Source organism: Portunus trituberculatus, chromosome 32 (assembly GCF_017591435.1).
Source record: "Portunus trituberculatus isolate SZX2019 chromosome 32, ASM1759143v1, whole genome shotgun sequence".
Taxonomy (NCBI): domain Eukaryota; kingdom Metazoa; phylum Arthropoda; class Malacostraca; order Decapoda; family Portunidae; genus Portunus; species Portunus trituberculatus.
The window spans coordinates 13,626,426-13,641,139 of NC_059286.1; the positions used below are offsets into that span (position 1 = coordinate 13,626,426).

General features: G+C 40.8%; 1 protein-coding gene across 7 annotated transcripts in view; it reads left to right on the plus strand.

Annotated features, from left to right (window-relative positions):
* LOC123511810 (band 7 protein AGAP004871-like) overlaps positions 1-14,714 on the plus strand; it is a 308,047-nt gene that overhangs the window by 291,256 nt on the left and 2,077 nt on the right. For 5 of the 7 annotated variants that reach the window (XM_045267845.1, XM_045267844.1, XM_045267842.1 and 2 more), the window contains 4 exons: positions 2,008-2,090; positions 7,414-7,617; positions 10,625-10,680; positions 13,664-13,742. In XM_045267845.1, coding sequence (XP_045123780.1) covers positions 2,008-2,090; positions 7,414-7,617; positions 10,625-10,680; positions 13,664-13,742 — 422 coding nt within the window. Of the gene's footprint in view, positions 1-2,007; positions 2,091-4,432; positions 4,516-7,413; positions 7,618-9,926; positions 9,983-10,624; positions 10,681-13,663; positions 13,743-14,714 lie in introns of all 7 variants that reach the window. The other 2 variants (XM_045267841.1, XM_045267840.1) reach the window with 2 other exon arrangements.

Consider the following 14,714-nt stretch of genomic DNA (forward strand, 5'->3'; position numbering starts at 1 on the left):
GATCACGGGGCAGCCTCCGGGGACGCGTTCCTCATGCCGGGGCGCGTCTGGCGGGGATTACCGGTGGAAGAAGGGCCGAGAAAGTGTTCAGTGCGGCTTGCGGTGTTGGAATGGATTGCTGCGGTTATTTTATCAATTGTTTCGTAGTTCTTTCTGTTACGTTGCGCTAGTGGAGTGTATTGCAAACTTTAAATAGGAAAGGTTTGGAATGGAGTATCTTGGTTTCCTATTAATTCGTTCAATACGTTATGTTGATAAGGTTCACAGACTAACTAGCTGGGAATATGAAAACTGTTACAGCGTAAGGCTGTGGTTCTCAACATGGGAATATCTTAACGGGATCCTGATGGGATATATATATATATATATATATATATATATATATATATATATATATATATATATATATATATATATTTTTTTTTTTTTTTTTTTTTTTTTTTTTTTTTTTTTCCACACGGATATTGAGAATTCAGAAATGGGAGAATGGACAAAAAGTGTTGAGAACCACTGGCTTAAGGAAATAAGACTGATTTTGTGTGACTTTAAATATTCCCCTCCCCGAACTGTCCAGTTATGTCTTGGGGTGTGTAGGCGGCACAAGCCTTCCTCGCTGAGCCTTGTAGCGGAAACCTCACCAAGAGACAATTGTGTTCATAAATCTCCCGCCAGACAGCAGTGGTAAGTAGGTGGAAAGCTTGGCGATAGATGGCGACGCTACCGCTTCAATAACACTCGTCACACATAGATGGCGCGCACACCTCACTGACACTTCCCTCTTACCTTGGAGTGTCCTGTCCTTGCTGCCGACCCTTCACCAAAACAATCACCACTAAACAGGACCACCACGCGGAAGTAATTGTGGCGCCGAGAGGGTAGAAAATGAAGCAATTTACCTTTGTCTCCTTCCGCGCTCTAAGCCTCAACACGAGACGCCCTAAGCCAGCGTGAAGCTTTTCCTGTGCACTGGAATCATAAATACTGGTGATGAGTAGATGGTGATACAAAATGCTCCTAGTTATTAAAGCCCTTTAGTACCACGACGTATTTCCATATTCATTCTGCTTAATATTTGGCGATTTTAATCAGCTTCAGAAACTTATGTGGGGATTATCATAGTGAAGACTGGCCATTAACCCCTTGAGTGCCAGGTCTTGTTTTCATATTCATTCTGGACTAATTGGTAATTTTATACAGCTTCAGAAACTTATGTTGGGGATTAGAATAGTGAAGACTGTGGCCATTAATCTTTTGACCTTCATAGACCCTTCCCAATGTCAATGAAATCGTCTAATCGTAACCAGAACTCATGGTAAAAATGTGTCCCAGTACTGAAGGAGTTAATCTTCTGACCTCCATAGACTCTTCGTAGTGTTAATAAAATCGTCAAATCATACCGAAAAAAAAAAACAAGGTAAAAATGCGTCCCAGTACTGAAGAGGTTAAGATTTGAAATGTAGATACAAACTCATCTCTTTGTTTCACACAGGGACTGCCACTGCTGATGTTTTCTTGCAGCCATCTTTCCTTTATTTCTATTCATATCAGGGAAACAATATCCTTAGTGTGTGTTTGGTGTCCTAGGTCACTTCCACAGGTCACTTCTCTTAGCTTTATCTTTCTAAACTAATGATTGAGTCTCCCTTTCTTAGGTGAGCCAGAGAAAGGCGACACAAGGGGCAAGACATCACGTAACCTTAAGGAGAAAAAAAGTCATTCATTTTTCAGATGGAAGGGAAACTCAGAAAGGAGGGAAGACGAGGAAATTGGTGAGAAAAACTTCCTTTCCTCCTTCCTTTCATTCTTTTTTTTCCCTTTTTTTACCTCCGCTCAGATTCTCCTCAGTGCTAGGTTCTCTCTTCCCCTTCATGTCGTCTCAGATCCTCCTCCTGCTCCTCTTTTCGTCCTCCACCTCCTTCTCTTCTTCCTCCTCCTCCTCCTCCTCCTCCTCCTCCTCCTCCTCCTCCTCCTCCTCTTCAAGACCACTCATTGTTTTTCTCCCTGCAGGAATCTTCTTCATCTTGCCATGCATTGAATCCTACTCTAAGGTAGACTTGCGGACCAGTGTGTTTGACGTGCCGCCCCAAGAGGCAAGTTGACACCATTTCCTGCAGTACTTTTTTTCCTATTTAGTCAACCTTTCAACTCCACATCACTCCACGTTTTCTATCACATCACGTTTTCGTTCACGTTTTCTTTTTTTTATGCATAGACACGCACGTTTTTCTTTTAATTTTTGACTGCTTCGTCCTTCCGCATCTCTCTTCCTCCTTCTCCTCCTCCTCCTCTTCTTCCTCCTCCCCGCCCAGCCCCGCCCCCCTCCTCCCCTAGTGCCGCCTTCAGGTTGCAGGTTCGACGTATATTCACGTAGAAGGCGCTGAAGGTGTTGTGTGAAGAGCATCGACACTCCTGCACCCGCGTGTGTGTGTGTGTGTGTGTGTGTGTGTGTGTGTGTGTGTGTGTGTGTGATTCCTTTCCTCTTTCTCCGTCTTGTTTTCCTTGTCCTTATTGTTTCCTACTTTTTTTTCCCCTTTTTTTCTTCTTTTCTACTTCCTTCTTCTCTTCCTCCTCCTCCTCTTCCTCCTCCTCCTCCTCCTCCTCCTCATTTTCAGGTTATTCTTACTTTTTGTTTCTTTTATCTTGGTTCATTTTTTCTTTTTCCTTTTATTGTTCTAGTCTCTCTCTCTCTCTCTCTCTCTCTCTCTCTCTCTCTCTCTCTCTCTCTCTCTCTCTCTCTCTCTCTCTCTCTCTCTCTCTCTCTCTCTCCACTAAGCTCCTTTCCAATTAAGAGAAACGAAAGAAAACTCAACACACGCACACACACACACACACACACACACACACACACACACACACACACACACACACACACACACACACACACACACACACACGTTTTCTTTTCGTTTCTTTTATTTGTTTTTGTTACTCTTCATAATTTCCTTCCTTTATTCTTTCCCCTCCTATTCTCCTCTCTCTCTCTCTCTCTCTCTCTCTCTCTCTCTCTCTCTCTCTCTCTCTCTCTCTCTCTCTCATTTCTTTTTATTCTCTTAACTTTCGTCTTTTTCTTCTTTTTCCTCGTTTTTCTCGTCATTAATTTCTTTTTTTCTTAAACTCACGACCTCTCGACTCGTCCCCTCGTTTCTCTTTCCCTCTCGTCCTAAATTCTCGTCCCCTTGTCGTCCCTCCTCACTCGTCCCCTCGTCTCTATTTTCTCGTCCTCCCTACACCCCTCCCTTTATTTTTATTCCCTTTCGTCCAAAATTCTCGTCCTATTCCCCTCTCGTCCCTTCGCCCCAACCTATTCTCGTCCCCTCTCCTCGTCCCCTTCTCCTTCCTTCGTCTCCATTTGTCTCTATTCCCTCTCGTCCCAAACTCCTATCCTCTATTCTCAACCCCACTACTCGTCCCCTGATACTCGTCCCCTTACTCGGCCCTTCTACTCGTCCCAAATTCTGGTCCTTTTATTTCTATTCACTCTCATTCTAAACTCTTTTTATGTTCTCGTCCCCCCTTCACGTTTTTTTTTTCCTTGCTTCTCTCGTCCCTTCCTACTCGTCCCCTTCCCTCTACTCGTCCCCTTACTCGTCCCCTTTACTCGTACCTTCACTCTTATTCTTTCTCGTCCCAAACTGTTACTCTCTACCTACGTCTCTCATCTCGTTCCCAAAATCTCGTCCCACACTCGTCCCCTCTTCTTACTCGTCCCCTCGTCTCTTTTCCCTTTCATCTCAAATTCTCGTCCCAAGCTTTTCTCTTCTCGTTTCCGCTCACGTTTATTTTCCCCTCGCCCCTTTCGTCCCCATACTCGTCCCAAATTCTCACCCCCTTCATTTCTATTCACTCTCTTTCATCTTTTCTATTTTCTACCTCCTACGTTTTTTCTATCTCCTCCTACTCGTCCCCCTCTCTACTCGTCCCCTGTACTCGTCCCTTCTACTCGTCCCTTTGCTCTTATTTCCTCTTGTCCCACACTCTTATTCTCTACTCTCGTCTCTCATCTCGACCACCCTACTCGTCCCCTCTACTCGGCCCCTCTTCTCGTCCCTTTCTTTCTAGTCCCTCTCGTTCATCTTTCTATTTTCGTCCCCCTCACGTTTTTTCCTCTCCTTGCCTCTCCCTCTTCCCTCTCGTCCCCTTCTATTCGTCCCCTCCCTATTCCTTCTCGTCCCAAATTCTCGTCCCCTTATTTGTATTCTTCCTCTATATAACTCATATTCTCTACTCTCGTCCCTCGTTTCGTCCCTCCATCTCGTCCCTCTTACTCGTCCCACTTCTGATCCTTCTCGTTCGTCGTCCCTTCATTTCTATTGTCGTCTATTCTCCTCCAGCTCCTACTCGTCCCCTGTACTCGTCCCTGTCGCTCCTCGCCCCTCCAGTGCAGGATATGGTGGATCACTCCCTCACGTGTCCTTCTTCCCGTATTTTGCAGGGCTCTTTTTCGTGCTCCCATGTATCGAATCGTATCGCAAAGTGGATCTCCGGACTGTTACGTTTGATGTTCCGCCGCAAGAGGTGGGTTGTTGTCCCTCCACTGCCCTCCACTTCCCTCCACTTCCCTACGCTTCCCTCCGCTTTATATCCCTCCCTCCCTCCCTTCCTCCCTCTTCTCAGTCGCTTATTATAGTTTTTTTCTCCTCCCCTCCCTCCATTTCCCTCCACTTTTCTCCCTTGCCCTCCCCTCCCTCCACTTCCCTCCACTTCCCTTCACTTACCTCCTCCTCCCTCCACTTGCCTCCACCTCCCTCCCTCCCTCCCTCCTCTCCGTCGCTTAGTATAGTTTTGTCTCTCCCTCCACTTCTCTCCCTTTACTCCCTCGCTCTATAGTTTGTCTCCCTCCACTTTCCTCCACTTCCCTCCCTTGTCCTCCTTTGCCCTCCGCTTCCCTCCACTTCCCTCCCTCTTCTCCGTTGTTTAATATAATGTGTTTCCCTCCACTTCCCTCCCTTACCTTACCCTCTGCTTCCCCGCCTTGCCCTCAGCTTCCCTCCACTTCCCTCCCCTCCCCTTCATTTGCCTTCCCTTCCCTCCACTTTCCTCCACTTTCCTCCACTTCCTCCACTTCCCTCCGCTTCCCTCTACTCTCCTCCGTTTAGTATAGTTTGTCTCCCTCTCCTTCCTTCTTTTCTTTCTCTCTCTCTCTCTTTCTCTCCTTTCTTTCTTTTTCCTCCGTTTCGTTCGTTCGTTCGTTCGTGCGTGTGTTTTCCTCTCCTCATTTGTTTCTTTCTTTGCTTTTCCTCCTACGTTTGTTTATTTCATGTTTTTCGTCTTCTTTTCTTTCTTCTCTTTCTTCTTCTTCTTCTTTCTTCTTCTTTTTCTCCATCCGTTCGTTCGTTCGTGTGTCCGTTAGTGCTTCTCTCTCTCTCTCTCTCTCTCTCTCTCTCTCTCTCTCTCTCTCTCTCTCTGTTTTGTATTCTACTTCTTTCCCTTTATTTTCATTAATTTATCCTTTTTTTCTTTCTTTTCTTTCTTCTTTCCTTCCTTCCTTCCTTCCTTCCCTCCTTTAGTGCTTTCCCTTTGTTTGTTTGTTTGTTTGTTTGTTTTTGCAATGGAACATCGACTTCTTTTATTGGCTGGCCTCGCTTGTCCTTGCTTTTGTTGTTGTTGTTGTTGCTGCTGTTGTTGTTGCTGCTGCTGCTGCTGCTGCTGTATATCTGCGCTATATGCTAGCTTTAATTCTTTGCTCTCTCTCTCTCTCTCTCTCTCTCTCTCTCTCTCTCTCTCTCTCTCTCTCTCTCTCTCTCTCTCTCTCTCTCTCTCTCTCTCTCTCTCTCTCTCTCTCTCTCTCTCTCTCTCTCTCTCTCTATCTATCTTATTTTTCACATTTATCTTTCAAATCTTGCTTTTTTCTACTATATATTCTCTCTCTCTCTCTCTCTCTCTCTCTCTCTCTCTCTCTCTCTCTCTCTCTCTCTCTCTCTCTCGCTCTCGCTCTGGACGCATGCGCTTGCTTTGCTTTTTTGAGAATATATCGCGAAAATGCATCTACAAAATTGAGAAACACTAAAATCATCGTTATTATTATTATTATTATTATTATTATTATTATAAGTGCGGCCATAGAAACCTCCTCCCTCCCCCCCCCTACCCACCACCACCCACACATACCTTTACTCCAAAATTGTATTCCCTTTAGCAACCTCAGAACTAATGTATGTCTTTCAGTGCTTTTACCTACCTATCTGTCTGTCCGTCTGTCTGTCTGTCTGTCTGTCTGTCTGTCTGTCTGTCTGTCTGTACATAATCATAAGTTCCTCTCATAAGAATTTTCCTCGTGGTTTTCTTATTTTTTGTAGTGTAAATAGATAAACACATCAACATACTACCTTACTGTTTATTTTGTCATCATTTAGCTCTCATCCATCTTATTGTTTGTGTTTGTACTCCTCGATCCATCCACTTGTCTCTCTGTTGGTTAATATATTTCTAGGCTAAGGTTATCTGCAAATTTAGTTATTCCTCTTGTATAAGCTGTAAATTATTCCTAGTGACGTGTTTCTTGTTGTACATATACCTGTAGTGTGTGTGTGTGTGTGTGTGTGTGTGTGTGTGTGTGTGTGTGTGTGTGTGTGTGTGTGTGTTATATGACGTGATAAGTTGTGATATGATTCATTACAAGAAAATGCTAATGTCAGTTTCTTATTTTTTCTTTCATTTCTCTTTAATTTTCCCTGTTTCCATCTTCTTTTTTTATATTTCCTCTTCCTTTTCACTTCATTCGTTTTTTTTTTTTCTCATGTCCTATTTCCAACTTTTCTTGCACATAATCTCTTTTAATCTTGTTCTTTTCACTGTCGTTATTGAAATCTTGTTCTTTTTTTTGTTTTATCTTTCTGCTTTACTTCTTTCTTTATTCTCCTCAACCTTTATCATTTCATCCTTATCACTTCTCACGTTCTATCTTCCTTCATTTCATTCATTTTTCCATTCTTCACTTCTTCTTTCCTTCCTTCTATTCCTTCCTTCATTTCAACCTTTCTCTTCACTGCTCCTCCTACATTCCTTGTCCTTTGTTCTATCTCTCTTTCTCTTACACTTTCTCTTATTCTTCTTCCTTATCTTTCTGTCTTTCCTTCATCCGTTCTATTTTTGCAATCTCTCACTTTTCTTCTTCGTTGTTTCTTGTTATCTTTTTCTTCTCTGTCTCTTTTTGTTTGTTTTTTCATTTTTATATACTTCATCCAACGTTTTCTCTTTTCTCCTCCTACACTGTTTCTTGTCATTCTTTCTTTTATCCTGTCATTACATCGAATCTTTTCCTCCTTACTTCTTCTTATCTTTCTTTATACCTTGTTTCCTTGCCATCAATTCTTCTATTCTGTTTCTATACTCTACTTCCTTCACTTCTCTCTCCTCCTCCTCTTTCTTTTTCTCTCTCCTCCTCCTCCTCCTCCTCCTTCTGCACCCGTTCAGGTTCTCACCAAAGACTCAGTGACGGTGAGTGTGGACGCCGTGGTGTATTACCGAGTGAGTAACGCCACTGTGAGTGTTGCCAATGTGGAAAACGCCCACCACTCCACGAGGCTCCTGGCGCAGACCACGCTGAGGAACATGCTGGGAACGAAGAACCTACACGAGATCCTGGGTGATAGGGAGTCCATCTCGTGTGACATGCAGGCGAGTGGTGGTGGTGGTGGTGGTGGTGTTGGTGTTAGTGGTGGTTAGTTTATTAGTCAGTCTGTTAATCTGTTTAAGAGGAAGAAGTTGCAGTAGGTGTTGGAGTAAATGTTTTTTGTTGTAGTAGTTGTTGTTGTTGTAGTAGTAGTAGTAAAATTCATGGTATTAGTAGTACAAGAAGTAGCTTTATTAACAGTATGAGTGAGGGATAGTAGTAGTAATAGTAGTAGTAGTAGTAGTAGTAGTAGTAGTAGTAGTAGTAGTAGTAGTAGTAGTAGTAGTAGTAGTAGTAGTAGTAGTAGTAGTAGTAGTAGTAGTACCAATAATAGTAGTATTAGTAGTAATAATAGTAATAGTAGTAGTAGTAGTAGTAGTAGTAGTAGTAGTAGTAGTAGTAGTAGTAGCAGTATTAGTAATAGCAGTAGTTGTGGTAGTAGTAGTAGTAGTAGTAGTAGTAGTAGTAGTAGTAGTAGTAGTAATAAAACTAATAGTAGTAGTAGTAATAAAACCAATAGTAGTAGTAGTAATAAAAGTAATAGTAGTAGTAGTAGTAGTAGTAGTAGCAGTAGTATATGAGGGAATGTGAATAAGCAACAGATTAACAGTATTGCCCAATGTCTTAGAATTGTTCCATTGAGAGTAATGAAATATGCATTGTGAAATTATTATATTACTTCAAATATTAGAAGACTGATCAGGAGACCGTGGCTTTCATTTTATAGTGATGATAGATATGTAATGATTAAGTGTGTGTGTGTGTGTGTGTGTGTGTGTGTGTGTGTGTGTGTGTGTGTGTGTGTGTTATCAATTAACAGTTACATTTCATTTCAGCTGCTTAGAAAATCATATAAAAAGCGAACAATATCTTACCGCCTGAAAATTAGCAAGCGTGTGAGAAGTAAATGGTAATATTCTGCGATCAATGTCTCCGTTTCAATTTGTTTGGCAGTTTTAAGTGTAATTGTAAAAGCTAACTCAGGAAGATGTTAATATAATCACAACGTAAATAAAATTGATAAACCACTAATAGATTAATGAATAAATACAAAGGTAGCTTAACTAACTAAATAGATCAATAAATTGGTTGATAAATGAATAGGGAAAATAATATAAGAGTAGGAAAAATAAATCTAAATAAAATAGATGAATATATAAATAAATAAATAAATAGAATATATAACTAACTAACTAACTTATCAACTAAGTAAATGAATAAATAAATTGTTAAATAAATAAATAAATGAGGAGTGTTAGAGTAATTGAAACATAAACAAGTTAGATAATTAAATAAAGACAAAGATGGAATGACTAAACACAACTAAATAAATCCCATCATCTAATATTACAGTCTCGCTTCTAAAGTAATACCAAGCGTTTGTTTACCATTTCTTCTTCTTCTGGCTTGCGTTTCAGGTACAAAGAAATAATATCGCGTCATTAGTATCAGTGTTTGCGTAAAGAGAGACAACAGACTATGCACGTAACCAGACACTCTCCTCTTAACCAGGGAGCAGCGTCCTGTGATCCCGTTGTGTAGTGTTGAATCGTTTACCACCACGTTACTCCGTCTGTCTCTCTTATTCCGGTTCAGATTACACGAAGCACACAACGATTTGATTTTCTGTCTATTCTGTCTGTTTTTATGACCATTTTGTGGAAGGGTTAATTTCCGAGACTATAAAAAAAATGTAAATTAGACTAAAGTAAAAGAAGATCGGTATAAAGTGAAGTGTTTCGTGTTCCTTTCAAAATGTCTCGGGGAAAATAATAATATTGTACGAGTGAATGCTAATCTTAAAAAAGTGTGATCGATTATGGAAACGTCGCAGTTTTCAAGCTATCGTATGAACACCCTTTAGTGCCATGACGCGTTTTCATATTCACTCTGCTTACTAGTTAGTGATTTCATACAGTATCAGAAACTTTTATGGAAATTAAAATAGTGATGATTCTGACCATTGATCTTGTGACCTCCATAAACCCTTTCTAATGTAAATAAAATCGTCTAATCATACCCAAACTCGTGGTAAAAATGCTTCTTAGTACTGAAGGGGTCAAACAAAGGCGCAGTAGCAACAATAACTGGATAAACAAACTATCCTCTAACTTTATACATGAGATGAACTATATGATAAAAAATAAAATTTCATACTAACAGAGAAACGCGCCAAATAAATCCTTACAATCCCGTCCTGAGACCGCGCGACCATTCCGTAACCTTGCACTGGTGGCGGCGCGGCTCACACCTTTCCGAAACTGGGCAGCACCACTCTTAGCGCGAGGCTCACACATGACCACGCTATTTGCAGAACTCGCTGGACGACGCCACTGATAACTGGGGCATCAAGGTAGAGCGAGTGGAGATGTGAGTACCGGTGCGGGGCGCGGGGCTGGCTGCTGGCGGGGCGGGGCGAGGCGTGGCTGAGCGGGGCGGGATGCAGTGATGGGTTGTGTTGCGAGTTGTTTTGATCGAGAATCCATTGTTTGTGTGTTTTTATAAAGCGTTTCGTTGCTAGAATTGCTTCTTTAACGTCTCGTGTGTGCAAATAAAAGTCGTTTATATTTTTCTCTGTCGTGTCAGACTTGCAATTTCACTCTTAACTTCGGAATTTAACTAGAAATCGTCTACTTTATACACGAAATATATACACGTAGCTCTTTTTTTGTCACTTAAAGACTCTGCTTGCTACGGTGAAGGAAACCTGTCACTCAAAGACCCAAACTCTCGAATAGAACCAATAAGAACATTAGCACACCTTCAGTTTCCGCTTCAGAACATTTAAAAATAATAATAGTAATAATATTCGACGTTAATTGCCCTTCTACTACATCCCGCCCGCTCCTCGCCGGCCCCGCCCACCGCCCAGCACGCCAGGCCCGGCACAGTAAGCTACAGGTATACGGCACTACTTCTCTCCCTCTCTCTCTCTGTCTTTCTCTTCCCTTTCCTGTGTGTCCGTCCCCCGGCGCCTCTGCTGCTCTGACCAGCACTAATCACCCATTTCAGGGCGTGTTAGACGATGCCACAGAGAACTGGGGCATTAAGGTGGAGAGAGTGGAAATGTGAGTAGCGCCACCTCACCCAGAGCGATACGGTTTGCAATGCTATTTATTCTTCCCGACCCTTGCTTCCCTCCCTCCCTCCCTCCCTCTTCGTGGGGTTAAATATTGCCTCCATTCCCTCCCCTTCCATCCGTCACTTTCCTCCTCGTGGGGATAAAAAGTTTCCTCCATTCCCTCCCTTTCCATCCCTCCCTTGCCTCCATGGGTGTGACCGTTATTGCATAATCTCTTTTTTATCCTTTTTTTTTCTATAAGCTCGCATTGCCGTGGTTTGCTCACCCTCCCCCTCCTCTTCTTTTTTTCTCCTTCTCCTCCTCTGCATGACGCTCAGCAGTTTGCTTTAGCTTGCCCTCAAATTAACAGCTGAGTTATGCGTTTTCTTTATTTTTTTCCGTACCCCGCAGCTCTTTCCTTTTCTTTATGTCTGGCGACGCGTGTTGACTGTTTCATGTGGAAGAGATGAAGTTGTCACGGTGTTGAGTTTCCTTCCCTTTAATCTCCGTGTCCCAGCTCTCGTCCTTGCTTCTGTGGTTATCTCGATGCGCTCCCACTGACTTATGCTGACATTTTTTACATTTGACCCCTGCTTCCCATCGCCAGAGTACCTTCATTCCAATTAACTCCTGCGTGTGTTGTCTGTTTTTCTTCCTTTCTCATCTTTTATATTATCTAAAACCTGTCCTTCTGAATTCATATCTCTGGATTGCTGCACCGTTTGTTGTTGTTGTTTTTTTCACTTTTTTAATGACTAGCCTAAATTCTTGTTATTATCTTGTTAGTCTTTTGTTCTCGCGTCCGTCGTCTCTTGTTTGTCTATTGTTCCTCTCTCCGTCACCTCAGAGCCACGGAACCTCTGACATATGGCGCCAAACACATCACTTAATCTTTCAATATTTTTCTCGCCTTTTTAAACCTTGCCGGGACTCGAACCTGGGCGGGAATGGAAAGCTTCAATCTCCCTCGGTCCATTAACCCCTTGAGTACAATGACGCGTTTCCATATTCACGCTGCTTACTATCTGGTAATTTTATACAGCTTCAAAAACTTATGTGGGAGATTAAAATAGTGACGACTGTGGCCATTAATCTTCTGAGCTCCATAGACCCTTCCTAATGTCAATAAAATGGTCTAATCGTACACAAATCTTCCGGTAAAAATGTCTCCCAGTATTGAAGTATTGAAGGGGTTAACTATTAGCCTCAGCACCCGCAGTATTGCCAGAGATACGTGAACCGGTAGCTTATGTGTCTGGAGTGAGTTAGATGTGTTAGTGAGTGTTGCAGTTTGTCTTCAGGCTCGTACAACTGAGGTGCTTGGAAAGTGTTGCGTCTCCCTTCCCTTTCATTTTTTTTTTTTTTTTCTCTTACTTTTTTCTGCCATCTTTGAATTTTTCTTTTCTAATAAGTAACAATTTAATTCAAAAATAGTTAAAGGAGAAATTAAATGGAGTCCTAAAAGAATATCCTACCAAAATAGTTTTATTTCCATAATAGAAAAAGGAGAGGAAAAAACTCAACAATTTCCTCTCACAGCTCTCCTTCTCTCTTCTCTCCCTCCCTCTCCCTCTTTCCCTTATTGCCTCACTTGATACGATCCTGAACTAAAGCTACGTCTAGTCAATATATAGCATTTTTTCTATAGGGTGACAATTTTGAAGGTATGATTAGTGGAAGTTTATGGACATTTTTTGCTAGTTACCCTTAAAACTAAACAGGAACATTGCTCGTTATTTTGTGTTTCTAATCCGTCTTGACACGTTTTCTGTGTTTCCATCCATGTGCCCTTCATAAAGATTTTGTTTTGAATAATTTAACCTCGATGCTCGATTGTAAAGAGACGGTCATGTATCCTGCTTGTGTGTTTATACTCTCTCTCTCTCTCTCTCTCTCTCTCTCTCTCTCTCTCTCTCTCTCTCTCTCTCTCTCTCGGTATACTGAAGATTGTTTTGCTAATGAAAACAAGCTTAATGTGGCATGTCCGATTCTCTCTCTCTCTCTCTCTCTCTCTCTCTCTCTCTCTCTCTCTCTCTCTCTCTCTCTCTCTCTCTCTCTCTCTCTCTCTCTCTCTCTCTCTCTCTCTCTCTCTCTCTCTCTCTCTCTGCATTGCATTATCAATAAGTATTTCTTTGTTGTTGATGTTACTGTGTAAGAATAATGTTAATCTTTTGTGCTAATTATTTTAACTTGTCTGGATAATGTTCACTTGTAAGGTCAAGGAAGACATCAATATATCAAACACAATTCTTACTGTTATTATATTTCATCCTTTTTCTGTGTATATATTAATCCTATCTCCTTTATCCCCGTCTTCTTTTTTCCTTTCCTTCATCCTCCTTTTACCTATTAATCCCTTTTATTTTTCCTTCCTTCCTCCTTTATTCAATTTTTCCACTTCCATCTAACCGTCTTCTATTCTTCATCCTCACTTCCTTCCTTCCTTCCTCTTCTATCCCTTTCTATCTTTTTTCAATCCTTCCTATTTTATCATTCTTTTTTTTCTGATTCTTACTATACTTATCAATCCCTTCTATTGTTCCTTCCTTCCTTCCTTCTCAATTCTTGTTATCTTTTTTTCTTTTCCTCTTTATCACCATTATATTTCTAACCTTTCCTTTTCCCTTTTCTTTCTTCTTCTATCCCTTCTTATATATTCTCAATCTTCTCTGACTTTCTCACCCTTTCTTTCTACTTCTTACTATCCTACTTACCTTTCCTATCCCTGTGTTTCCTATCCTGCCACTCTACACCATCACCACCACTGTCTTTCCCTTCCCTATCCCTTTCATTTTCCCTTTCCTTCACTCATCTATCCCTTCCTATCTCTTCTCAACCTCCTCTAACGCTAATTATTACCCTACTTTCCTTTCCTATCCTTTTGTTTCCTATCCTGCCACCACTGTCTTTCTCTGTCCTATCCCTGTGTCTCTCCCATCTTGCCACACCGCACCACCACCACCACCACCACCTCCTGCCTCCCTCCACAGCAAGGACGTGCGACTGCCTGTTCAGCTGCAGCGCGCGATGGCAGCAGAGGCGGAGGCAGCGAGAGAGGCCAGGGCTAAGGTAAAATTCTCCTGGTTTTTCACTGTTCCTGTATCAAGTTCCCGTTTTCTTTTTAGGGCTATCTATTTTATTTTATTTTCTTCTTTATTTATCTATAGAACTGTTTTTGTTATTCAGTGTGTTTTGTATTAAATCATCTTTGTTTTAAGGCATTCTGTTTTATGTATTTATTTGTATTTATTTATTTATCGATACGCCTGTTTTTGTTTTTGTTTTATTTCATTCACACTGTTCCTGGATCAAATCTATCTATTTTTCTTAGGGAATTTCATTTGTTTTTTGTTTTTTTCATATCTATTTACCTGTACAATTTTTTTTTTTTTTCTTCACCATGCTCCTGTATTAAATCCCGTTTTCTTTGAGGGCATTTTATTCTATTTATTATTTTCATCTTTATTTATCTATAGAACTGTTTTTTTTTTTTTTTTGAGATCTTATTCATTGTTTTCCTGTATCAAATCACGTGTTTTTTTTTTTTTTTTGGGGGCAGGAGCATTCTTTTTTTTTTTTTTTTTTTTTTTTTTTTTTTGCTTATCTATAGAATTTTTTTTTGTTGTTGTTTTATTCACTATTTCTGTATCAAATCACCGTTTTCTTTTTTTTTTGTTGGTTTAATGTTTTTTTTTTTTTATCTTTATTCATCAGTATAGCTTTTTTTTTTATCAATCATATGTTACTTTTACTTCTTGTTTATTTTGCTTATGTGTAGTTGTTTCTTTGTTGTAATGTGTTTGTTTATTCTTTTAAGGGAATTTTTCATGTGCCACTTGTATTTATTTGTGTGTTTGCTTGCGCTTAATATCGTTTTTGTTTTTTTGGGGTTTTCTTCATTTGCTTTTTATTCACTTTGTTTATTGTCTTTGTTTTGTCTTGTATTTTCATTTGTCTTGGGATGGAATATCACACTATCGTGAATGTAAACTTGTCAGAAAACCAACAGTTATAGACTTGAACTATTCATTCTAAACGTTT